The sequence below is a fragment of the Anser anser genome (assembly GCF_964211835.1).
Source record: "Anser anser genome assembly, chromosome: 1".
Classification (NCBI taxonomy): Eukaryota; Metazoa; Chordata; class Aves; order Anseriformes; family Anatidae; genus Anser; species Anser anser.
The window spans coordinates 154,417,528-154,444,034 of record NC_139720.1 but is presented as its reverse complement, the minus strand read 5'-3'; the positions used below and the strand labels follow the sequence as shown (position 1 = coordinate 154,444,034).

The following is a 26,507-nucleotide window of genomic DNA, read 5'->3' as shown; positions in this document are numbered from 1 at the left end:
CCAAAACTTTCTAAAATGAGATTTTAATGTACCTGTGTGTGCTGTTGTTGTTGTTGTTTCACCCCAATAACGGACTATTGAAATTATGTGCAATGCTCGTGTGTTTTTTTTATTTGTTTTCAATATTACTGCAAGCTAGTACATGCATGAATAATGCAGTTTTATACACCTCTTCCTTCCATCATGAATTCTCCCCATGTGCTAACAAAAGTTTTAGAGAGGTTAGTGACTCAGTTTCAAGGATTTATAGCTGGTATTTCACAATTTAAATCTATGCTGCGACAAGATATTGAACTGTTGTTTCCTATTTGTATTTCCTATGTCAAGTGTGAATCTGCATTGTTTTGTAGAGGGAGAAGCCAGACACAAGTCTAAAGGAGTCAGTTAATGATCTTTATGATTTCAGCTTAGGGATTCATAAATTACTAGAGAACTTTCCTGTTTAACCAAAAGACTGAAAAATATGTTTTTGATTTAAATCTGAGGAAACTCATTAACTTTGTTTATGCTTTCTTGTTGAGATGCTGCTGTGTGAAGCATGTCCACAAATAATTTATTTTAAACTAAGCTTTTCAACAAAAGCTGTAGGAAGAATGTACAAGTATATCCTGTAATTAGCTACATACGTAAAAACATCATTAAATAAAATTAATATCCATTCCAATTCACTAATATACTTATCACAAAGAGTTTGGGAGAAATGATGTTTTGCAAGGCACATACACAACTTCAATAGCAAATATTAACATTTATTCTATTATTAGTAGAAAACATTAAATGTATTTACTTCAAAAATGAAAGTACATCACAGTATCACAGTATCACAGATTTCTAGGTTGGAAGAGACCTCAAGATCATCGAGTCCAACCTCCGACCTAACACTAAGCACTCCACTAAACCATATCGCTAAGCTCTACATCTAAACGTCTTTTAAAGACCTCCAGGGATGGTGACTCCACCACCTCCCTGGGCAGCCCGTTCCAATGCTTAATAACCCTTTCGGCAAAGTTCTTCCTAACATCCAACCTAAAACTCCCCTGTCGCAACTTTCGCCCATTCCCCCTCGTCCTGTCACCAGGCACGTAGGAGAACAGACCAACCCCCACCTCTCTACAGCTTCCTTTAAGGTAACTGTAGAGAGTGATAAGGTCTCCCCTGAGCCTCCTCTTCTCCAGGCTGAACAAGCCCAGCTCCCTCAGCCGCTCCTCGTAAGACTTGTTCTCCACACCCCTCACCAGCTTGGTCGCCCTTCTCTGGACTCGCTCGAGCACGTCCATGTTCTTCCTGTAGCGAGGGGCCCAAAACTGAACACAGTACTCAAGGTGCGGCCTCACCAGAGCCGAGTACAGGGGCACAATCACTTCCCTAGACCTGCTGGCCACACTGCTTCTTATACAGGCCAGGATGCTGTTGGCCTTCTTGGCCACCTGGGCACACTGCTGGCTCATATTCAGCCGACTATCAACCAATACTCCCAGGTCCTTCTCGGCCAGGCAGCTTTCCAGCCACTCATCTCCCAGCCTATAGCTCTGCTTGGGGTTGTTGCGCCCCAGGTGCAGGACCCGGCACTTGGCCTTGTTGAACTTCATACAGTTGACCTCAGCCCATCGCTCCAGCCTATCCAGATCCTCCTGCAGAGCCTTCCTGCCCTCGAGCAGATCGACACACGCACTTAGCTTGGTGTCATCTGCAAACTTACTGAGGGTGCACTGGACGCCCTCATCCAGATCATCGATAAAGATATTAAAGAGGACCGGCCCCAGTACCGAGCCCTGGGGGACTCCACTAGTGACCGGCCTCCAACCAGATTTGACTCCATTCACCACAACTCTCTGGGCCCGGCCATCCAGCCAGTTTCTAACCCAGCGAAGCGTACGCCAGTCCAAGCCCCCAGCAGCCAGTTTCTTGAGGAGAATGTTGTGGGGAACTGTGTCAAAAGCCTTACTGAGGTCAAGGTAAACCACATCCACAGCCTTTCCCTCATCCACCAAGCGCGTCACTTGGTCATAGAAGGAGATCAGGTTCGTCAAGCAGGACCTGCCCTTCATAAACCCATGCTGACTGGGCCTGATCGCCTGCTTGCCCTGCAAGTGCCGCGAGATGACCCTCAAGATAATCTGCTCCATGAGCTTTCCTGGCACTGAGGTCAAACTGACAGGCCTATAGTTCCCCGGGTCTGCCCTCCGGCCCTTCTTGTAGATGGGTGTCACATTGGCTAGCCGCCAGTCAACTGGGACCTCCCCCGATAGCCAGGACTGCCGATAAATGATGGAAAGCGGCTCGGCCAGCTCCTCCGCCAGTTCTCTCAGTACCCTCGGGTGCATCCCATCCGGCCCCATCGACTTGCGCACATCCAAGCTCCGTAGCAGGTCGCCAACCATTTCCTCATGGATAGCGAAGGCCACATCCTGCTCCCCATCCCCTTCCACCAGCTCAAGGCACTGGGTATCCAGAGAACAACCAGTATTGCCGCTAAAGACGGAGGCAAAGGCGGCATTAAGCACCTCAGCCTTTTCCTCATCCTTAGTAACTAGGTTTCCCCTTGCATCCAGTAAAGGATCTTCCAGGAGATCCAGTAAACCATCTTCCAGGAGATCCTTGGTTTGAAAAAAAGTCCTTGAATGTCCAGTCAGTCATTCCTCAAAAACAATTACTGAGTAATGATAACTCTTCATGATACTGCTAAATTTCACTTATGCATAGTCATTGTTGGAAGCCTGTATTTGTTGTATGACTGTGTGTCCTGTATTCTCCCCACCAGTTCATTATGCAAAGGAGATGTAGCATAAATTTGTTAGTTTCTGACTCGATGGTGACTATACAATCATTGAATATGCTTTGTGCAGTGAGTTGGCTTGAATTAAGCGTAGGTTCTCCTGTATGCACCTCATATACAGATCATGCCAGGTTTGTCATTTTGACCTTTTCGGCATTAGGTATACCACACTCTGACTAATATCTAAGGCTCATTTTTGTACTCTGTGGAGTTGTCTTACCCAGCTGACATATTCCGTGTAATATTTATGTAACTGGCATGTTTATTGCCAGCTTATTTAACAAGCTGCTAATGAGCAAACTGTAGATCTGATTTATTTTATTTTATTTTTTATTTTATTTTATTTTATTTTATTTTATTTTATTTTATTTATTTTATTTTATTTTATTTTATTTTATTTTATTTTATTTATTTTATTTTATTTTATTTTATTTTATTTTATTTTATTTTATTTTATTTTATTTTATTTTATTTTTAGGAGAATTCTATGGAGAATTTTAGCACACCTGTGCTAGTGTTTGTTATGGATCACAGTAAGAAAGGCACTCAGACTCTGTAAGATATTTGTTAAAATGCCTTTTATTAGAGATAACACAAGAGGGAAAAAGGGTATAGCACAAATAATCTTAAGCTCCTTCAGATGCTAGAAGCCCCAAGCTGTGCAGCATCAGCTAGACCTCTAATCATGGCACAGTAGGCTGCATGGATTCTGTCTGTGCTGAGGTTCACCAACATTATGGCCTGTAGACCTCTTAGAGGATTATTTTAGAGGTAAACATCATGGGTCATTTTTGCTGTCAAGCAAAAGACATTGATATGACAACATGCTGCTTTTATTTAAGATACAAGCAAGGACATGCAGGTGGCACCCTGTCCAGACATTGAATGGTAGCCTGGCCACACTTCTTACATAGCAAATCAAACATTACTACAGCCAACTCACCCATTCCTTAAGCAAAGTTTGTGGCGTTGACCTGTGCTCTACTTAGTCTTCAGTACTAGCTGAATTCATCTTGAATATGCAATATGAATACCATAACTTTACCCCTAAAAAAAATTGTCTGAAAAAATAGATAAATTGAGTGATTAGATAGGCTGGTTACTTTTAAAATCAGTTTGTACTTAACTGTACATATTTTAGCCTTATAGTCCTTTATTAACTCCTCAGTTTAGTAATTAAGCTCTGAATGGTGAGCTACAAACTTCACATTAATTCTACTTTTCCTTTACCCACTGATGAACTAAAAGCAGGCCTTTTGAGAATATGTCTTCCAGTACCCCAGGTTTAGAAACCTTGACTTTACTGCAGTAAGAGGTCAACGATGCTACACAGCTGGTTTCTTCAACAGGCTGTTCTCAGTTTCTGCATCTCTGTTGTTGAGAGCAACTCAGCACACTGCAGGAGTCCTTCCTTCTCTCTCATACAGACTGGAGAACCAGAAAGCCTTCCGCTTGATATGTTTTTATGGTTATGTGTAGCATTAAATTGTAATAAAATCACTAAACTCATTCTGTAAACAACTCCTCTGCTTCAGATAGTTGGGAAAGGCCAGCAGGATTTTAATGTTCTGCAGTGCTCCTATCATTCAATTATAAATTGTCTGAGGAAGTAAATATCATTCTGCAAATAAAGAGCAACCCATGAAACTTACCTGGTCAGCCAGTGGTTCTTCTCCGCTGACCCAAAACATGGGGTGGGATACGAGAAGGCTGAAAGGCTGATGGCAGCTGCCCGCTAAGGCTTCGCCAGCTTCAACTTCCCAACAGCTTCACCAGCTTCAACTCCCCAACACAAATTATGGGAACAGAAGGGGAACTTTGGCCATTTCAATTTGCCATGAAGTTTATTACCAAAATTGCTGCTTTCCCCCAAGTGTTAGCTATAAACAGCTATGCTTGATATCAGAGAAAACCAAGTACTAATTTCAGTCAATGCCTCTCCAGTGCTAACCCATCAGCTAGCCCCGCGTGTGGTGCTGCCCTGTTGTGGTGCTGTGCTGGCCAGGCCTGTCCCACCACCAGGAGCAGGGCAGCTCTGGGCATCACCACCTCCCTGGGGACAGGCACAGGCTAAAGACCAGCCAAGATGTGAGGCTGTTGGTGGGCCCAGCTCAGCGGGACCCATGGCTGGGCAGTGCAGGGCTGTGAGAAGCTGGTGACTGGCTCTGCTGTGGCATCGCTGGGGCAGGGGCTGACAGCTCCAGGGACTGAAATGGGCTCCTGTGGCAGAAACAGGGTGTATGTAGGAAGTACCACGTGTGTTGGGCAGGGACATGAAGAACTGGTGGTGTCCCCAGGGACCTGAGGGGCTCCCAACCCAGTGAAACTGCTGAAGGTGATAAAAACATTGCTGAGAGAGTGGCCCCCAGAGTTATGCATGGTCACTGATGCTTGATCAGAGTATACGCTTAATGCTTCAAGTGATTTTGGGGTGGGAAGCATATCTCTGAGGCTGGAACATCAGTGGTCCTTTCTCTCTCTTTTGGGAGAAACATCCACTGCTGGAAAACTTGAGAGCTCTGGCAGAAACATGGCCTCCAAGCTTTCCAGACTTGCTGGCAGGCATACGAACAGGTGAAACTGTGGAAACACTCACAGGTTCCTTTTTCATGCACTTGGGAGTCTAGAAGTCCTTTGATGGTTTGGTTTAATTCACGTAGCTGCTGGGCAGGCATTTGGAGGCACAGTTGTTAACAATTTTTTGTGTTTTTTTTTTTTTTTTTAAAAAAGAAATGCAATAGCATTTATATATATATAAATATAAATATATATAAATAAATATATATTATATATATATATATTTCTTTTTTGGAGGGGTTGAAGCCAAATATCAACTGTTTGATCTCATGGATCAACTGCTTCATTTTATCTCAATGTTTAATCTCAAGAATTCTACTTCAGTCCAATTTGTATCAGCCTTCTTTGGGCTCATGAAGACAAAAGGTCATGTGTAGCCACAGACGGTGGAAGGAGCCAGTGAAGGGTATCTGGGCCAGCTGGCGCTGGCTGAGCTGTCATTCCTCAGGGAACCCAGAGCACACACCAACTCAGCTCAGACGCAGGAAACAGGGTTTATTTGACTCAGTTATTTCAGCTCTTGAGTATAGTAACACAAATATGAACCTGCTGGGTTTGTAATCTTTTTTTCCCACAGGAATGTAGTTTCTAGAGTGTCTACAAGTTTTAGAGTGTCTACATGGCTGAATATATTAATTTTTTTTTTTCCTTCTCTGCAAGTTATTTCATGGAAAGGAATTGTTCATGTCTCAGGTATAATTTTGTTTATGTGGAATATCTGCACAAAATTCTATGCTGGGAAAGTAACCTACTGAAAAGCATTCTTCTAGAGAAGCCAAAGAATACTCACTCTGCCTATTAAAAGATCTTCCTACTTAATAGTTGATTATTTTTGTTCTTCAAAAAATGAGAAACCATTTGGTTAAAAATAAGTAAGGAATCTTTCACGGAACCATTGAATTATTAACAGAAACCTTGACTCTAGACTGTTTTGATTGATAAAACTAATTTATCTCTGTCTTCCTGAGATATTTATATCATCTGTCTAAACAGCATGAATCACATTTAAAATTATATCAACTTGTGCCACCTCCGGGGTAACAAACTGAAGCTGATTCAACTGAGTGTTGCTTTCCTTCATTTTATTCATTCCCAATATCTAATTGATTTTTATTACAGTTGAGTCTGCTCACTTTAAAGGGAATTTGGATTGATAGCCAAGAGAGTAATGGCAGTAATCAGCAATATCATAATTTTTATTATATTTTGTACCTGTATGAAAAGGCGCAGGTAGAGGAAAAATGCATATTGTCTTTGATTCTTGAAGTATGTGTATGTATACATAGACACAGCTTTATTTATACTAATTACATTTGCAAAGTAATAAAATACATAGTGCTTTACATATATAAATGTGCAGTTTACGTACTTTTCAAGTAAAGGACTGTGAAAGATAATTTGGACTCAGAACACTGTCCAGCACATAAAAGGGCTAAAACCAGACATCAAACAGAAAACAAAATAAAATTGGAATAGTAACCTTTAGGAAATGTGGAAATGTCTTGCACATTAGTTTTCTGAAATGATGGCCAAGAAAGATTTCAGAATTTGCCATGAAATGAACTTGAAAAAATATATATATATTCAGGTACTCTGTAACTTCTTGACCATTAAAAAAAACAAGTGAATTTTATTTTGTAGTTTTGCAAACAATCTAACAAAACTGCATAGAAGACTATGTTTAAATCAAGAGCTGGGATGAAAATGTTTTATTCACTTCAGTTGTGTTTCTTATTCATGTTATTCTCCCTTCCCCCCCCCCCAGCTATAACACTTTCAAAACCTTGTGGTTTACTTTTAAATATATATATATATATTTGTTTTATTGACTTTTATTGCAATTTAAACAGTTTACTTGTAGTCTATAACCTGTTGAAAGTGTTCACAGTAAACAGTGAACCTGTTTGCTGTGTCCAGTTCTGGGCTCTGGGTGTAAGAGAGAGAGTGCTACGAGGGAGAGTCCAGTGAATGGTTACTAAGGTAATTAAGACTGGGACATCTCTTGTTTAAAGAAAGGCTGAGAGAACTGGGACTGCTTAGCATGGAGAAGATGATGTTCAGGGGCATTTTATCCATGTCTATAAACACCTGAATGGGGACTGCAAAGAGAATAAAGTCAGGCTCTTCTTGGTGGTGGGCACAAACTGGAACACAGAAGGCTTTGTCTGAACATCAGGAAACACTTGGCTGTGAGTGTAACTGAGCACTGGCACAGGTTGCCCAGGGAGATTGTCCCAGGGAGAGTCTCCCTCTTTGGAGACACTCTGGGCAAGTGGCTATAGGTAGCCCTACCTGAGCAGAGGAGTTGGACCAGATGACCTCCAGAGGTCTCTTTCAAACCGCAACCATTCTGTGATTCTGTGATTCTCTAGTCATGACGTACACCAATGGATATATATATAATTCACATCATATATCAATGGGTATTACAAACAACTGCAAAAGGTAAAGTGCCAAGATTCCAGTTATATCTAGGTGGCTACATCCAGTGAAATGGCCGTAAAATGAAATTCACTTGCCTTCCCAATAACTAAACTCTTCAAATGTTATATGATCACGGAGCCAGAGACTATTAACTAAAGCATGCTTGTGCTTTATCAGATGGATAATTTATTGTTGGCTAAATAGAAATTTAGGTCATAAAATCTAAAATAACTCTTCTAGCTACAATGGAGGAAAGCAGACAGGTCTGGACACCCACAATAGCCTCTCCTGATTTTCAAGTGTGATGAACTAAACATCCCCATTAAGCACTGTAGGCTCAGATCCTCCATATTCTTCTATTTTAATATATATTTGCTGAAAACTTGGCTTCTGATGCCATGTGTTAGGTTTAAGCAGAAGAAGGTAGATGGAAGTGTAAAAAGGGCTGAGCAACCACATTACCTGACATACAGAGTAGTATGTAGAGAGATTTTAAGAGTGCGGGAGACAATCTCACCTATAGCTGTCTCTTGCTGGGACTGATTTTCAGTACTTAATAGAACAGTGAGACAGAAAAAAAAAATTAAAAAAAAAATAATCAATTAATGCACCAAGTAAAAATCCTTCCTTGGCATCTTTCAGAAATTGTTGTTCTGAGCTTCTGAAATATAGGATTAGGCAGTATATAGTAAAAAAAACCCATGACCAGCATGTTTAAATAGAGGCTTCCATAGGCTTTACTATTAATTCTAATCCTGGCAATTGAATTGCAATAGATAGTAAAATGGGTTTACAATTTCAAGACTAAATTAAATCGTGAATAAAGAACTCTTTTGACAAAGAAAAATAACTTTAGTCTCAGCAGTGAAGAGTATTCTCTTTTTTTTTTCTTTTCTTGTTTTTTTTTTTTTTTCCATTTTTTGGCCATAATTTAGAGAAATTACGTAGAAGTTCTAATTCTGTAAACAAAGTCTAATACCTTTACCTTCTAGAAGGAGTTATCTGCCAGCACTGTATAACTCATTTTGATGTCTAAAATATCCTCCAGAGGGCAACTTTTTGAATTTTTTTTTAATCCCAGTTTAATTTCCTAGTTTAATTCCATTTCTAAGGATGCTGATTTTAAAGTATAGTTCAATCTGATCCAAAGTTTCTCATTTCTAGTATTGTAATTAACACTTTTTATCTAATGAGAACTCAGTACTTAAAGATCATGTATGATGTGGATGTGAACCTTAGGCACTTAAAATATTCTTCTGCAAATAAGACTAACACTTTTCATCTCCTAGTTTATCAATACTACTTTAAAAACAACTTCTTTGTACAATTTGTATTGGGATTTGATTGGAAATTTTAAAAACTGCTGCATTCACATTGGCTTGAATGATAGAGACCACAGCAAAATATTAACTCCTTTTTGAACAAAGAGATTATTGGTATTAATGATATTGCAGACTATGTATAATAGAAATATCTTTTTATAACTATTTGATTTATAACTTGAAAACTAAACAATGTTAGTAGTCATGCCCTCACATCCACCTCTGGCATATTTTTTATATCGTAATATGTGCTCTGATTGATTTTCTCCTTTTAGTACACTATTAAAAGTTTACTTCTACTAGATTTAACGCAATTTATGACATTTTTATTGTTAAAGCGCATCTAGTAGTAACTAAGCTGAAATTGTTTGTCACCACTTTTTCTTTTACCTCTGAAAATCCATTTCAGATGGACTTCAAAGGGGTGGAGCAGAATGCAATCACTAAGCAGAGCTGAGAGGCACACTGTGTTACAGATCCAGCGTGCTCTTGTCACAGTGACTCAGTCACTCTCTCAAGCTGCTGTTCATATCTGTTATTCTAGGCTACTTCAAGTTCTGGACACTCTAAATAAACAGAGAAAATGGCTTAACATAAGAACTTCTATGTTCAAAGTTTCTTGCATTTTTAACAGCCTTTTCGGAATACTTAACTAAAGGTTTGGTTTCTTTTCCTCCCTAAAGCCCTCTGGGCTTACTGTGTTCATTTGAAAATCTTTGGTGCAGTTCTTATCAGGACTGTGGTTTGATGATAAAAGGGCTTCAGTGGCAAAACTGGCTTGAAAAGTTCCACTATCATCAGGCATTTTCATCATCTACTTTTTGGAGAGGTTTTTTTTTTTTTTTCCTAAATGCAAATCAATTCCCTCAACCAACCTATAGTTTAGCCTCATAAGCAATTGCGTCAGCACAGGGAGAGCAACAAGTCACTGGGAGGGGAAGGAGGAGCCAGTATTTTTGTGAAAACCCCTGCATGGCTGAAACTAATTTCAGTATGGCCAGAATCCCTAGGGTGCAAAAGTCTGGAAGGCAGCTGGGGTTTATTGGAAGTAGCACAACAGAAAGAACCAACACCCTAGGCAAAAAGAGAGATCCATTTGGAGTGTATTGGCATAGGAGAAAACAAGTAATGATACCTGATTTATTTATTTATTTTATTTTAAATTGTAAAAATTCTGAAAAAAGGGACTTAGAGATATGCATCTGCTGAATGCAAGGCATAGTTATGGAGATTCTCAAATGCAGTTCAACAGAATATGCCATATCAGTATTCTTATCCTAGCATAATCTGAAATATTTGCACTAAGTTTACATTGGTGTAAAACAGCAGAATCTGCTTCACTAAGTACAAAAAAGAAAGTAATGCAATTGAAGAAAGTATTAAAACCATCTTCACTGTACTGGTCTAGGTTGAAATCAGAGAACAATATTTTATTTTTTTAGTTTCCCAAAGTTTTCAAGTCTTACAACTCAATCAGCCTTCCTATCTATCATCCACATTTAAAGAGGGAATCCATAACAAGTTCTTCATATTTCTTCACCTACTTAATGAAGTGTTTTTTAGATTTGAAAAGCATTTCATGATTCACTCAGTGGTTGGTAAAAATGAATAATAATGAGCCCAATTCAATTTTCATGCCAGCTGCTGATTTCCTTCTGATGGCTGACTTTATGCTGTAGAAAGAAATCCTTATGCTAAATCTTACCTGCCTGTAGGAAATTGATTCCATTACAATGTAAAACTGAGAACTGCCCAGAACTGTGTTCTTACATAGAGTAATTGCGCTTTAGTTATTAAAAATAAGTGAAAATGAGGACATCTGAGAGTATTTTAATGTCTGGTCAGACAGCCTGGTTCTTTGTACTCCAATAAGAAGCTTCTCTTGTAACAAGAGCTACTAATCTATAACTAATACTGCACAACCACATAAATAAGTATTCTACCAAAGGCAGTATCTCCAACAGAGTTGCTTATTGAACCAAGGACTTATTTAATAACTTGGTCCTTGCAGTTTAACAAGTACATGATTATAGTTTTACAGTTACCCCTAGACAGGGTGTGCTCTTTTCATCTTACAGAGAAAAGGGTGATTGTAGGTGCAAAAGCATGGTAGATAAAAAAAAAACAAGTTATTTGTTTTGAAAATATTTATTCCCCATTAGAAAGTTTTACCAACAGGATGTAAGAGATCTTTTAGTCACAGTGAACATTAGTAGGAAATCAAAATATCTAAACTAAAATGGCACAAAGGTGGAGAGAATCTTTTCCAGAGGGAGGCACAGAAATAGCACTAGTACTGCAGAATGCTATAATTTCTGTAGGACCACAGAAATGGAAGTAATGTTCCAATTCAGTTTCTGGTTTACCCAGTGATTGTATAAGATAATTGTTTTCATCAGCTGATTGAGATCAACCTTTATGTAAGCTGATAGACATCTCCTTCTCTCTTATACAAAGTATGTCAGAACATTTAAAACCTGACATAGATTATTGTATGGATGAGTGAAGCAAAACCAAAAACAAAACAAACAAAACCTCAAAACCACCAATGTTTATTTGCACACATACATGTCATGTGTTGCACCAAATTCCAAAGTCACGACACCTATCTTTGTGTATCCTATTCAATCATTGTATGCTTACCGGTAGTTTAGTGAAGAAAGACATCCACCCTCTGAGGGCTGTCCAGCCCACACAAGATCTGAGTCACGCTGCAGAAGTGCTTGTCTCTCATGATGGATTACAGATGGATCCCAGTGAAATCAGGCTTCCAAATAGGTGCCTTGAAGAGACAGAGTTCAGTTCTGGTTTCAGAACTGTGACAGAGATTTCACCTTTACATCTTACTTTTTTACTAAGTACTTAAGTGTTTTATGTCATTGGCAAATGTTGCTAGCCTACTCTGAATTCTTGTAACAATATCATAAAAACATTTTTTTAGTTCCAAAACATCCTTTAAAACATCACTGATAATCTTCTCCTATTCTAGTAATACCCTTTTCATCCTAACTTCTTCTGTCCCTTAAACCAAGCTGTGATTCTTCTGCATTTCAGCTGTACATTACTCAGAATAATTTATTTTTTTCCCTAAGTGGTATTGTATTCAATGCATATGTTCAGATCATCTAGATTTCCTGTGTTCATTTCCTTGAAATATTAGTAATCTTATAAAGAGAGATGCCAGGTTAATTTGACATAATGATAGTCTATTTTGGGATAAAGCTGTTATTCATTATATTCCATTTTTCATTACCTCAATGTCTTTGCAAAACTTCATAGTTTGTTTCAAATTCTTGAAAAGGACCTCATGAGGTCAGAGCCACTTGTTTTTTAGTGGCCTAGATCATGTACATTCCTTTTTCTTAAAATATATATATTTTTTATTTTATTTTTCAGACATTTGATTGCCAGCCTGATAGATTCATTAAAAGTCTTTGTTCTTAAGCTGGCCTTTCATGTGCAAGTATTGCAAGTACTCTGGAGCAGAGATATGGGGTCTTGCCCTCCTGGTCTAGACACTTCCTTAAAAACAATTTTATGTCTTTGTTTTGTTCTCATCTTCGATGAGTAATTTTCATTTCCACAGTCTGTATCATTAGCCACACTGCATTTGCTAATGTAGTCAACATCCCCATATTAATTTTGTTTTGGACTGTCTGTAAATTATCTGTAATCTTAACTGCTCTTTGCTGCTTGGTGAAGTCACTCTTTTTTTTTCTGTTTTCTTTTTATTCGAATGATGAAAGTACACTTTAGTACTTGCAATTTTGCAAGATCTGACCCTGCCTAACATTTTCCGTTCTCACTTTCTCCATATATTTTCTGACATCAGACAGTTTTCCTTACATATTAGTTTCATTTTCCACCCTATGAGCTCTCTGTATGCTCCAGATAGACTCTCCGAGGTGATTGCTCATCTAGTTAGAAATTGAGTCCTTTATTATGAAAGGTTTTTCCACATGTTTGAAGCTGGAATTTTTACAGCCCACAGTCACAGATTTTTTCTTAAAGTAATTCTAGAACTTCCTGTAGTCTTCACTATTTATTTTTTTTTAAATGTGAATTTCTGATTTATTTATGCTAAACTTTTACTTATGTTACATTGATTCTTAAAAAATGGAACTCGTGTTGTCAGTTACCTTGAGACAAGTCTTTCTTGATCAACTATTTCATAAGGTCTTATAGCTCACTTTTCTTGTGTTGTGTGACATATCCTGATACCTAGGGCTCACACTTTATAGTAGAATTTACCTTCTGGGAAGTTACAATATCACCTCACAGCTTTCACAGGATGATTTACTCCTTATTTACTATTTCATAGCATTATTTGCTTTCTAATTAAAACAGAAATCTGTATGAGATAAAACAGATTCAACACAAACCTTTCTGAAATGAATCTGAAACCATTAGAAACCTTTTGTCTCCTTTCTAATTTTCTTACAGCCTATGGAACACTTAGCTGATAGTTCATCACATCACTATTTTTGCCATGAGAAAAAAACGTGGTTGGTGCATGCTGATGTAGGAAATAGGCAAGAAGAGGATTACTGTGGCCACTCACTGCATGTGTACTGCATTATCCATGTGACAGGAAAGGTGTAAGGAGTAATAAGTAGGTTTACTGCCCTCTACACTTCAGTACAGTCCTCTCACCCATTTTTTTTGAGTAAAATATTGCCATTGCTTGACAATTCAAAAAAAAACCTTATCCAATGGATATAAAACTTATCCAATTGGATATAAAATATCCAATAGGATATTTTAAGGGGGCAATCAAGGTGACAATCATGAATGCAATCTCGCAAATTCATATTAGTTAAATTCCTTATAGTTTTCAGTAACATGCAAGAGTTAATCTTCCACTATTTCACTCAGTTTAATTTCATTAATTTTTTTTTTAAAATATACTTTAGTCAAATAAAGCCAAACTCTGCTCTGTATAACTATTCTTATGGAACTCTTATATTTATTTTCTTTAAGTGGGCTGTATAAATGTGTTTTTTTTTTTTCCTTTATGCATCATATATTATTACTGAATATCTAACAGAGATGTTATTGCTGCTGGACCAGCAATACTAACCAGATATGGCTTCTGCTTTACCCTGTCTTTTAGGCATGGGAACAAGAAAATCAGTACTCCTTTAATTAGATTTTTTTTCTTTCTTCAGCAGACATCAAACTGTTGAATCACAAGAGTGTCTAAAATGGAAAATCCAAAGTCACTGTGATATATAATCCTTGAAAAGAAGTAAAATACAGGGAGATAGTTATGTCTAGTTTTTTTTTCAGCTACCTGAGGATTTATCTCCATTTTCCAGAATGGCTTATGCTACTGCCTGTCAGTGAAGCAGAGTAATCACAAAAGCAGGTTTTTATTATATATTTTATATCCTACTCTTTTCTCTTCTCCTTTACCACCAGAGAGTTATTCAGCATTTTTTAACAAGGTGGCAGTTCCTGTTTTAAAACAAGAACTAACATGATTCTCTCAGTTGTTTTTGAACTGTGTTTTTTTCCCAGCTATTGATTTTCATTTGTCTTAGGACCACCTTGGAATGCAAACAAAATTTTACTGAGCAACAACAGATACTTCTCTTTCACTTTAAAATGTTCTATTTACAATAGTTATTTAAATTTCTTATTGGCAGCAGGCTGGGCTTGTATTTTCATGTAGCTGACTCTTAACTGCTGGCAACAGATGCATTTAAAATAGACTCTGATAAGATGATATTTTTGAGATGTAGTTATTGGAAGAGAATCTTCTGTTAAGTAGATATGCTTTCAAATGGTGTTTATTTTAAAATTGAATATTCTATTTTAAAGGATTTTACAAATGTATTTACATTTACAACACACAATTGTAAAGGAATGCTAAAGAATTAAGTGACAGAAAATTGCACCTAGAATTTCATGTGAAATGTGATATGTAATATGCAACATATGTAGTGTAAATTGTTACATTGTCTATGTATTGGGGTATTTTTAAAGAAAACTAAACAATTTAGTTTTAGAAAATTTAATCTTTCTTTACTCTTAATTCTTCATGCTATTACATATATTACATATTTGAAGCAACGTATTATTCAGTTGTTTGAAGGACATGATCCCACTGAGCAGCTGCATTAGTTCTTTAAGACACTTCACACTTAAAAAATAATTGTAAGTAAATATAGTCCTATGAGTACTAAAACATGCTAGTTTCCCAATATTATGGAAATACTCAAAGGCAAAACTCAGTTTTGTAGCACCAGCCAAGTAGAGTCTTAAGTGGGTGGGAGAGGGCTGGAGGAATCAGTAGCCAGAGGAGGCTTCAGAGAGAAGGATTTGCACCTTTCAGTACAGGGGGAAGCTGGAACTGCTGCAACATGAAGGAGTTACTGTAGCTGGCCCTCTCCATGCACTTTTTCAGGATTTATGCCATTATAGCTAATTCCTGTGTCCTCAGGCTGCAGTTTCTGGCTGTTCTTTGCATACAGCTGGCCAAAGAGGTGAATAGAATCTCTGCACTTCCAGTTGTATTGTGTTAATTACTTAACAGTCGAGAAATATGGGAATGAGAAAGAGATGGAAGGAATAAGAAAGCCCATTGTTCACACAAGATGTTTTAGTTCTGTGTTCCATCATAAACATTTTTTTGTAGATCTATCAAAATGCCATATATTAGATTTCAAAGTCACGGTGATTTCAGATGTCTCTATATATTTAAGAACATATTTATTCATTGCTATTTATAAATGCACATGAATGATGCTAAGTGATTCTGTTAATGATATTCATTTAAATCTATAATTAATGGAATCTATTTTAAAAAATGGATCAGAAAATATAACTTTCTGAATGAGAAAAAAGGACTTGACACACTCTTTACTTACACTGCTAGGCCATGGGAAGTGTGACTGTGGGAAGTGCAAATGTGATGAAGGCTGGTATGGTGAAGCTTGTCAGTATCCAACTTCTTGCAATCTTACACGGAAGACAAGCAATGAAATGTGTAAGAATTCCCAAGATATCATCTGTTCTGGTGCAGGTAAGACGTCTTTTGTTGGTTTTGATGGCTTAAGAAGTTCTCCCTGTGTTATCTTGTGTATCATTGTATTTTACTTTCTCACTAAGAATTTTATAGAGTGTGTTTCAAGAGACTGAGAAATAACTGTATAAATACTAAAATGCTTGATTTTCCTTTAGGCCCATTCCTGTGCACATCATGTGCAATGATTCAGAATGCTTACTTCAGTAGTTTAGTTTATCCATAGCTGTTTCAGGTTGATGAAACTGCAGTTATGTCATGAATTCTGCCTATCAAAAGGTTGTTATAATGGCATTAAAACAGAATGTGACTTGTGTGTATATATCAGTAGCATGCAGAAATCATATTTGCAAATACTTTTTCAGGATGTTTAAACACTGTACAATTTTTTGAGACACTTTTGAGCTTATAATGGGTTTACATGGCAGGGTTTTCGTAGTGGGGGCTGCAGGGGTGTCCTCAGTGAGAAAAGCCTGGCAGCTGCCCCATGTCAGATAAGAGCCAGCTCTGGACGGCTCCAAACGGACCTGCTGAGGGCCAGAGCTGAGCTGAATGATGCTGCTTGGGACTCTGGGAGAGCAGATTTAAGAAAGGGAAAAAAACTGCTGTGCAACCATGACTGGGAGAGAGGAGTGAGAAGCAGCCCTGCAGACCCCAGGGTCAGTGCAGCAGGAGGGCAGGAGGTGCTCCAGGCAGGCAGCAGCAGTTCCCCTGCGGCCTGTGGAGAGGCCCCTGGTGGAGCAGGCTGTCCCCCTGCAGCCCATGGGTCCCACACGGAGCAGATCTCCACGCTGCAGCCCGTGGAGGAGCCCCCGGTGGAGCAGGTGGATGTGGCCTGGAGGAGGCTGCGGCCCATGGAGAGCCCCCGCAGGAGCAGGCCCCGGGCCGGAGCTGCAGCCCGTGGAGAGGAGCCCACGCAGGAGCAGGGGTCTGGGGGGAGCTGCCGCCCGTGGGGGACCCGTGCTGGAGCAGTTTGCTCCTGGGGGATGGACCCCGTGGTACGGAGCCGTGTGGGAGCAGTTCTTGAAGAGCTGCTGCCTGTGGGCAGCCCCCACAGGCTCAGTTTGGGAAGGACGGCATCCCGTGGGGGGGACCCCACGGGGAGCAGGGGCAGGGAGGGACCGTGAAGGAGCGGCGGAGACGAAGTGTTAGGGACTGATGGCAGCCCCCGTTTCCTATCACTCTGCACTGCTTGGCAGGAGAAAGTTGAAGAATCTGGAGTGAAGCGAAGCCTGGGAAGAAGTGGGGGATGGGGAGAATGTGTTTTTATTTATTTCTCACTACCGTACTCTGTTATTAATTGGCAATAAATTAAATTAATCTTCCATAATCCAAGTTTGTTTTGCCTGTAACACTAATTGGTGAGCGATCTTCCTGTCCTTATCTCAACCCATAAGCTTTTTCATTGCATTTTCTACCCCCATCATACTGAGGATGGGGGAGAAAGGGAGAAAGAATAGCTGGATGGGCACCTGTTACCTAGCCAAGGTCAACCCACCACAGAGCTGTGATGATGATTATTGAAAAAACACTGTGAAAGATCTGCTGAACCATTTCAATGGGGTACTTCATCTTCACTTTTCTGATATTGTGGCTCTCTTTGCTGTCATTCTTTTATTTTACAACTCATCCTAACTTAAATACAAAGTCTTTTCCATGTAAAAATCAGAGGATAAAGAGACAGCCTTTTAGAAGAGTCCACTGCATCGTAGTAAATTTTTGAAAGGCATTTGCTGCCTACTAATCAAGTTTTGAGACCAGAAACTGCCTTCTGTTTTTTTCCGGACTATTGCAACAATCTCCCATTGAGAGAATTTTTTAAGAACCCCACTTCTGCTAACTATTGTTGGCCTTTAATTTCTGACTGGGTCCATACATTTGCATACAACTAAATATCTCACAGGATGGTTGCTGGTGTGCCTGGCATGAGAAAGAATATGGGACTCAGTACAGAGAAGCTAGGCTGTCACAATAAGAGGTGAGAGCAATTTAACTTAAAATTCTAGGCATCCAGCATACGGAGTAAATGATGCTTGTTATTTATGACAGTGATGTAGATTATGTGAAACTCATGATTGTTTGGCTAAGATATAAGAAAAAAATAAATGAGAAACTGACTCAGAAATACGCATGGTAAGTTGTGATCAAAGTACTTAAGCAAGAATGATAAGACATTTTCTTCTCTTTCTTTCCTTGGCTAGAAGTAGCCTCAGTCTGTTTATTGCTCAGTCTTCACAAGAAAAACAATGCAGATGAGCAATGACTAAAAGTGGCTAAAAGGGGAGCGTCTGTGAATTCAAGACAAAAATAAGAGCTTTTGGTTCTGCTGGTATTAAACAGGACAAGAATACCAATGAGACTGGCTAGGGAGCTTGGGGTGACTTAGAGGGGCTGTAGCCATACATACTTCTTTTTTGTCTTCGTGGGATTGCCTTCCAATCTCCTGCTAACTTTTCCGTTGGTGTCTGAGCTCTGTTTTTTAATTGCTGTTGAAAGAAGGGAAGGGATGACATGAGTTGTTGCAAGAACAATCCTTCACTATCACACAGCTCACCATTTATTGCAATACCTGGCATGAACCAGTCAATATCAATCTTAAATTTAACATTTTATGATCCAACTATTCCTAATCATTTGTCAGACTGAGTGGGGCATCCTACCTAAATGTAGATTGATTCTAGTCAATATGGAGAAGTGGATGCTTTAAGACTGTCTGACCTCCTTAGACGCCCAACTTATGAATCATTTGATCTTTATTTCCTTTCATGTTTGTGAATTATCTCTTAACAAGACAGTTTTATCAAAGTTGTTATTTGTTTTTATTTCCAAGTAACTGTAGCAAATAATTCTTGTTCTGGAGCTTGCTTATGTTATCAGTTATATTATTATTTTATCATTTTAGCTCTTGCAAACATTTATAAAGTTGGCTTTTTTAGATTAGCCATGTATATCATGGAACCTGATTATTCTTCTCTTTGGATGAATACTATGTTTAGTAAAACCTGTACTATAATTACTCGTAATGCTGAGAAGTGAAATGATTTCTGCAAACTAGTTGTATAATGTCAGCATAAAAAACTTCTCTTTTGGAGGACTTATTTTGTGTTAATAACCATGTTTGCCAGAATATGTTTGTACCTAACAGGAGGTATATGACTTGTGAAATAAGTTTCTAAATGTTTTTGTTTCTCATTAAAAAGTCACTGGCATAGTGATGCCAGCGACTGCTGGAACAGCTTCTACAGGCCCATTGACTACAGGGCCCCATTTAAACATGCTACTGCACAGAGTTTTGTCCTTGCAATTTAATATAGGTTTTAGTTGGAGAAAAGGGGTTTCTCGTACAGTCATGATGGTAATACCTTTGTTTCTGATGTTATTGGACAGTACTTTGGGTTTTTGACTGCGTAACTCTTTAGTATATACATATATATATATATTATGACTGTTCTATGTTATCATGCATCATGTTCCAAAGCAGAAAATACTGAGAAGGTGGACAAGAAGGCAGTTTTTTGCTTTGTCCTGGCTCTCTGAGGGAAAAGGAGGGGATGGTTCCTTTCCTGGGAGCAACAAAATTCTTTTGTTTGTGAGGGTGAGTAGTAGAGAGACAGCCACTGAGGTGCAGCGGTCAACCAGACAGAATCACAGAATCACAGAATGGACGGGGTTGGAAGGGACCTCTGAAGATCATCTAGTCCAACCTCCCTGCTGAGCAGGATCACCTAGAGCATGTCGCACAGGATGGCATCCAGGTGGGTTTTGAATATCTCCAGACAAAAGAAGTACCAAGAAGTACACGTGTGACCAGGCTAGAAGAGACAGAAGTGAGATCTGTTTACAAATGCATTTACATGCTTTGCAATACCTGAGTACTCTGTGATTTCATCACATCAGAAAGTTTTCTGATGTGGTTTATGTTCTGAGAAGATCCAACTTTCTGATTACAAAGCATCTGGGAGTCCTGTGCGTACTTACATCAAGGGTGAACCTCAGATAGACCAGTGTCAAACCACCTGCTGGTTTGACATGAATCAAACTCTCATACTTTTGCCTAAAACTTTTCAATTTGTAAGTTTTTTGTGCTGCTGTAGTGGCAAATCAACATTTTTTTTCATATCTCTTAAATTTCTTGCAAGATCTGCTCTCTGCTGAGACATCATCCACAAATTGAAGAAAAATGAACATTAAAAACTTAAAGTTGGATTGGGTCAAAGTTCTGAAATAACGAAATATTATTATGGAGGTACCTACAATCCTTCAAGTGAATGAAATAACTTGAACTCTGGATATCAATACCTCTGGGAAAAAAAGAAGCTATTGGCATGCAAACTGCAAGTGGTTGGTGGAAACTGTATCAAAATGTGAATAGAGAACACTATCAAGAGTTTTAGTAAATATCATAGAGTTGGCTCTTTAATCCTGGCTTTTAATATGCACTTTGCAGTAAAATTGTTGATATGGTATAATAATACTTAGAGTTTGTTTAATACTACTATGAATGTATTTCATTACAATTAGGTTGTATGTTGCCTAATATACTGGTATGGTAATCACTTTCTAGATTGAGTCTTAAGATTTTTAAATCTTATTCCTCAGATAATAGCTATAGAAAAGGGACTGGAGACTTTAGTGCAAAGGAACTTTGTGAATTTATTCAAAAATATTTTCAGGTGCTCAGTAGCTAAGCGCTTGTTCTCATGTAAGATGGCTGTGGAGCTGGACAAAAGCAAGCTTCATTCTTGGGAAGATGACTAAGCTCAATTTTCTCCTTTTAGCGGGCAGAAGATATAATTTCCAAAGATGACTTCATGTCCTAAGTGTATGAAGCGAGACAGACATCCCTGGGATTGAATTTTACTTAGTAAAATATAATGCTTCTTTTTAAGAATGAACCACTTTAATATTGTATATATTGAGGGCTATGATTAGACCTTTTGTTGGTATGGATTGTTTCAATTTCTTTCCTTATTTGGTTCATTCATCCTTAGATTTCAGCCTGCACAGAAATAAAATACATGCTGTCTCTGATGGACTGATGAAACTCTTTCCATAAACTGCAGTCATTGAGTTATATCTTAAATGTTTTCAGGCACATGTCAGTGTGGCAGGTGTAAATGTGCAAACTCAGAAGGAAATGGACTGGTCTATGGTAAATTTTGTGAATGTGATGACAGAGAATGCATAGATGATGAGACGGAAGAGATTTGTACAGGTATGTGTTTTAGTGGGTACAATAAGAATGGGGAAGATGAATGCAGTCTTATAAAATATTTTTAATATGTGGACCTACAAAATGTCTTTACTGAATGCATGAATTAAAAACAAACAAACAGACAAACAAAACAAAGCAAAGAGTACTGCTTGCAAATTGTAATTGGGAGTTTCAGATGCAAAAATGAGCTAAGCAGTGGGTTAGAGAATGAAGAAGTCCTGTGACATCCTACTCTTTTTGGAAAAACTGGATAGAGGATTTCACAAGATAATTCACTAGGGTACTTCATACCTTACTGTGTCTGTCTTTGGAATAAAATAAGTAATGTGAATGCTTTGTGGAACAGATGACTGTGAGAGGGAGGGACATAGAGAAAACAAAAGAAAAAAGGAAAAGAAATTATTAAGAATTTTGGGCAAAGAAGCAAAAAAAAAAAAAAGAAAGAAGAAGAGTAAATGTAAGATGAGAACTCAAAAGCAATTCAGGCAATAAAAAGGAAAAGGAACAAATGAAGAAAAACTCCACCTGTGATAGAAAAGGCAAGAGAATAAGATAGAGTGAACTCTGCTGATAGAAATGCAAACAAAATCCAAGCAGTACTTTAATTTCATTATGAATTAAGAACCTAGCAATTAAACACTGTGTAGTACACACCATTTATAATATTGTAAATGCTGTTGCATATATTACTAGGGAGGCTTGTCCTTGAAATGAAAGGTATTAGAAATATTTTACAAACTAGAAATGTTTTACACACATGCATGAAGTGTCTATGTACATACAGGAGGATTCAGAGCTGTTTTTAGAATATTCATACTCTGATTATACTGCATGTGTGTGTGCATGTATGTGTGTAAAAAGATAAGAGTAATTATGCCAAGTAACTTTATCTATCTCTATGCACACTCAGAGAACAAAATAAATTCTATTTATTTAAGTGCCTTCTAAGGCAAGAAGGACTATTTTTTCCCCACAGGATTAGGTAGGGATTTTAAATGAAGGTAAACAGAATAGTCCTTTGAAATCTAAATCTAGGACCAGAGGACAGCATTTCTGGTAATTACCTAAAATAAAATGAGTGGAAGGCAATAGTATTATGTGCCAATGATCCTCTTTGTATTTATTTGATTGTAAATGTTAGATATGGTACCAACTATGATAAAAATTCACCACTTATTTAGTTCCAGTAAATTCTCCTTTTGCAGTTTTTGTCTTTTTTTTTTTTTCCTGTCTGTGTTGCTGTTGATTTATATTGTTAGTTTTCTCTTAGCTTTTATTTCTTTTATTTCCCCTTGTTTCATCCAATGGTGCCGTGTCTCAAAACTGACCAGATGGATCTCTGTAAAAAATCTAGTTTAATGTGTATGAGGAAATAAAAGTATGCTGATACATAAGGACAAGAATGTTGGTAGATTCAAGTCTGTAAGGTTTGTAATTCATCAGTACACAAAGCTCTGATACCTTATGTAAGGTTTGGAGCCATACAAAGTAAATATAAATTGTTTGTGTGCTTGACTTCGTTAGATAGTTGTAAGCTGAAAAGTTTACGCATTTAGCATGAGTGTTAGATTTTGCTTTGCTTTCTAACATGAACCTCTGCAGTGCATAACGATGTGTTAAATCAGAAAAAAAGATGTGACTTAATGATCAAAGGTACATAATTTCATAGCAGAAAAAGCAGACCCTACCCTCATATCTGGCTATGGCTTCTCTCTCCCACCCTGATGTCTACTCTGATATCTTCTATCCTGTCTTTCCTTCTACAGAATTTCCACCACCGTAATCATTCAGGTTTATTTATGAAGTAAAAAGAAATGCTGTTCCAACCCAGGCAAGCTGTAATTATCTAGCAATGTCCCCTGGATGCTCTCCACAGAGGGGGTGAACCTAATCAGTGCCAGTTCTGCTATCATAGCGTGTGTAGCACCTACTTGGTTGCTACATACCCTTTGTTTCCCTCAAAGGTCTCTGGCTATAGGCAAGTCTTGAAGGCTGTAATTGTCTTCAAAGAAAGCCAACTCAGGAGGATCAAGCTAACAAAAAACCCAAACCTTCTATTTATACACTTGTTTTTAAGGTCTGCAGCTGTGAGCTGGGATTTTATCCTGGAAAAGCTTAGAATGCAAAGCTGAGATATGGATAACATGCATTTTAATCGTCGCACAAGGGGACTGCCTTTTTTAAGCAAGTCACTTATTCATTAGAGCAGTTACAACAGTGCATCAAGTTTTTTTAAGCTTCAGTGGTTTTTTTTTCTTTTTTTTTTCAGTCATTTGTGTTTGTTTCACTTGATATTTGAGGTTACACAAACTTTGGAATCAAGTTGCAGCTTATTTTTCATGAAGTATTGTGGATTTTAGCAAATTAAATTCTGATCCTGATCTTTTTTTAATCTAAGGCTGTGTGCTTTAATGGAGTGACTTTGTCTTCAGTCAAGGGCAAGAGATAGTGGCAAATTGTATTATTTGTATTAATTGTATTATTTGGAGGTGTTCAAAACCAGGTTAGATGAGGCCCTGAGCAACCTGATCTAGTGGGTGGCATCCCTGCCTGTGGCAGGGGGTTGGAAATGGGTGATCCTTGAGGTCCCAATAGGAAGAACAGCCTATTTGTAATATGCAATGTTATAAGCTGTACTTCTTGTTTAGTTATATACGTAAGAGGATATTATTCTCTTCTGTTATTGTTTCACATGCCAGCAAACAATTGTAATGAAAATTCTATGTGTAATTGTAAAAGCAGAACAACAACAAAAAAATGTATCCCACAGGTCTCAATTTGCTCTCTTACAGTTAAGGATATCAGTTGATTAGATTCTGATAGAGACAACCAGGTCTACTAAGCTTAGCATACCTAGAGTAAAAAAAGGACAAGATGCTGACTTGATCCTGGGTCCTTGCAATAAAGAAATTAATTTATGACTTTTTAGTAAGAGTTGCAGCTACTTAGTTTAAATGCTTTGTGTCATTGAAGCACATGGCATAAGTATCTTACTGAAACAAAATGTTCGGGAGCTTGTTTCATGAAGTCCCAGGTGACCCATGTATCTTTTCAAGAGATGGGAGGTTTGTTAAATGAACATTTAAAACGTTCATTTTCCTAATTCTTATCATTCATGAGCTGGTGCATCTGTGTTCAAAAATGTTCTTGCTAGGTAAGAAGAGAAGCCATATACAATGTAGACAGTTTGTTGTAAATCAGCATCCCTCTGATGGAATTATCTGAGGAGCTGAGAACACACAGTGCTTTGTTAGATATGCCCAGTATGGTGGGAAAGTGTGTCTCATCTTCATATTTACAGCTGTGCCCAACTTTAACTATCACATTTACTGCCTTTCAAATTTACCTTTAAAGGTTCAAAAAAAGCTTGCAAAAATAAAAAAGGTTAATGCCATTTTCTTAGTGTTTATTAATGAGAGATCTGTGATTAAATGAAAACATGCTCTGATATAGATGGGGAGAAAAATAATGCAGATATCCTTTGTCTTATTTGATATAGACAAATACAGTCTACAGATTGTTTCTATTCTGAGTCTAGCAGTAAAAGTTTTTAAAAGAAAAATGATTAAAATGGTTAAATTGCTAATGCTTCTTAAAAACTTGCCTCTTTCTCACTGTATAAAATTTGTTTTGGGTTAAGGCCATGGAAAGTGTTACTGTGGAAACTGTTACTGTGAGGCTGGTTGGCATGGAGATAAATGTGAATTCCAGTGTGACATCACCCCTTGGGAGATCAAGAAAAGATGCACATCTCCAGATGGCAAAATCTGCAGCAACAGAGGTGTGTCATTTGCACATTCCTTCTACACGTATTTATGTATCTTGCTTTTGTTTTAAAATATGTATTTTCTGCAACAGGACATGCATTGTGTTTGTTGATGGTTTCTAGTTTGTTCTCACTGATTTCAAATCTGGATATACATTTCTAAATGAGTGGATGGATATCTGTGTTTCCATATAAACTTACATATATACACACCCATTTTTAGTTGAAACTGACCCAAGAATAGCAAGTTCTTTTTGACCTTCATTTCTGTAGTAAGACCGAGCAGGAGAATTTATCAGTACATCTGCTCTGGTGAGAGACATGTCCTGTTAAATTAAATATTAACAGATTGATGACTGATGGATCAGTGCTTTAAGGCCAACAGGACTGTGTGCTGATTTACTCTTAAATAAGACCAAGGACCTACAACTGAATAGAGAAATAAAAACACAAGGCTCATTTTTTTTCCACTGCAACCTGAGAGAGCAGCCAAGAGTTGTGCAGTAACAATGCAATGAATGTATATGACATTGGAAAGGTAGATTTTACACAATAGTTCTAACTACATGAGTTTTTTTTTGCATAAAGTTCCAGAATTTTAATTTTACCTTATACTTCCGTTTAATTTTTCCATTTTTGGAAAAAAAAAAAAAGCACAAAATGAGGTTGGTATTCACCAACCGCAATGTTTGGCTTAGTTGAACAAAGAGTTAAAAGAGCATGTTATTTTTTGGCAATAGTACAGAATAATTACAGTAGAATGTAAGTTCAGGTCTCATAGATACTTCTCTTAAAAACATCTCTGCTGACAAAACCTGCTATAGTGTGAACATCTAATTATCTTGAGAGCATTTAGAAAACTCTTTTCTCTTAATTATGAGGAAATTGAAGTATCGGCTCAAATACAGAGATCATGTAGGCTCATTTAGTTTTGGGACTTCAACAGTAAAAAAAAAAATCTGTATTTCTGGAAGTAATAAATATGGAAGTGTTTCAGATCAGAAGTTTTTTTGCACCAAGACAGTAATTTCTTGTCAAAGGAAATTTTAAATTTGAATGTGCAAGTATTTCTTTAAATATACATTGCAACTGAGGGAAATTAAGATAGTACAGCTGATATTCTGAATAGCTACAAACTCCCATACAAGGATGCATTCATGGGATATTTCTATATTTTTTACCCTTTAAACTGTTTATAATTTTATCCACATAAAATTTTTTTAGGCTGTTGACTACGTAAGGTTGTTTTCCAATGTGGTGTTTCTACTCTCTTTAGTCCTATTTACCCAGATTTCTGTTTACACATTTTGCGACATAGGTACAGTTCATCTTGTCAGTCATGAGTATTCTAAAAATTATATTATTGAGGGTAACCTCACTGTACAGCTTAAGTCCACTGT

General features: G+C 37.8%; 1 protein-coding gene across 1 annotated transcript in view; it reads left to right on the top strand.

The window, feature by feature from the left end:
- ITGBL1 (integrin subunit beta like 1) overlaps window positions 1–26,507 on the top strand; it is a 151,500-nt gene that overhangs the window by 45,997 nt on the left and 78,996 nt on the right. Inside the window, exons 3-5 of the mRNA XM_083831554.1 lie at window positions 15,980–16,126; window positions 21,219–21,341; window positions 24,982–25,122. Coding sequence (XP_083687680.1) covers window positions 15,980–16,126; window positions 21,219–21,341; window positions 24,982–25,122 — 411 coding nt within the window. The remainder of the gene's footprint in view (window positions 1–15,979; window positions 16,127–21,218; window positions 21,342–24,981; window positions 25,123–26,507) is intronic.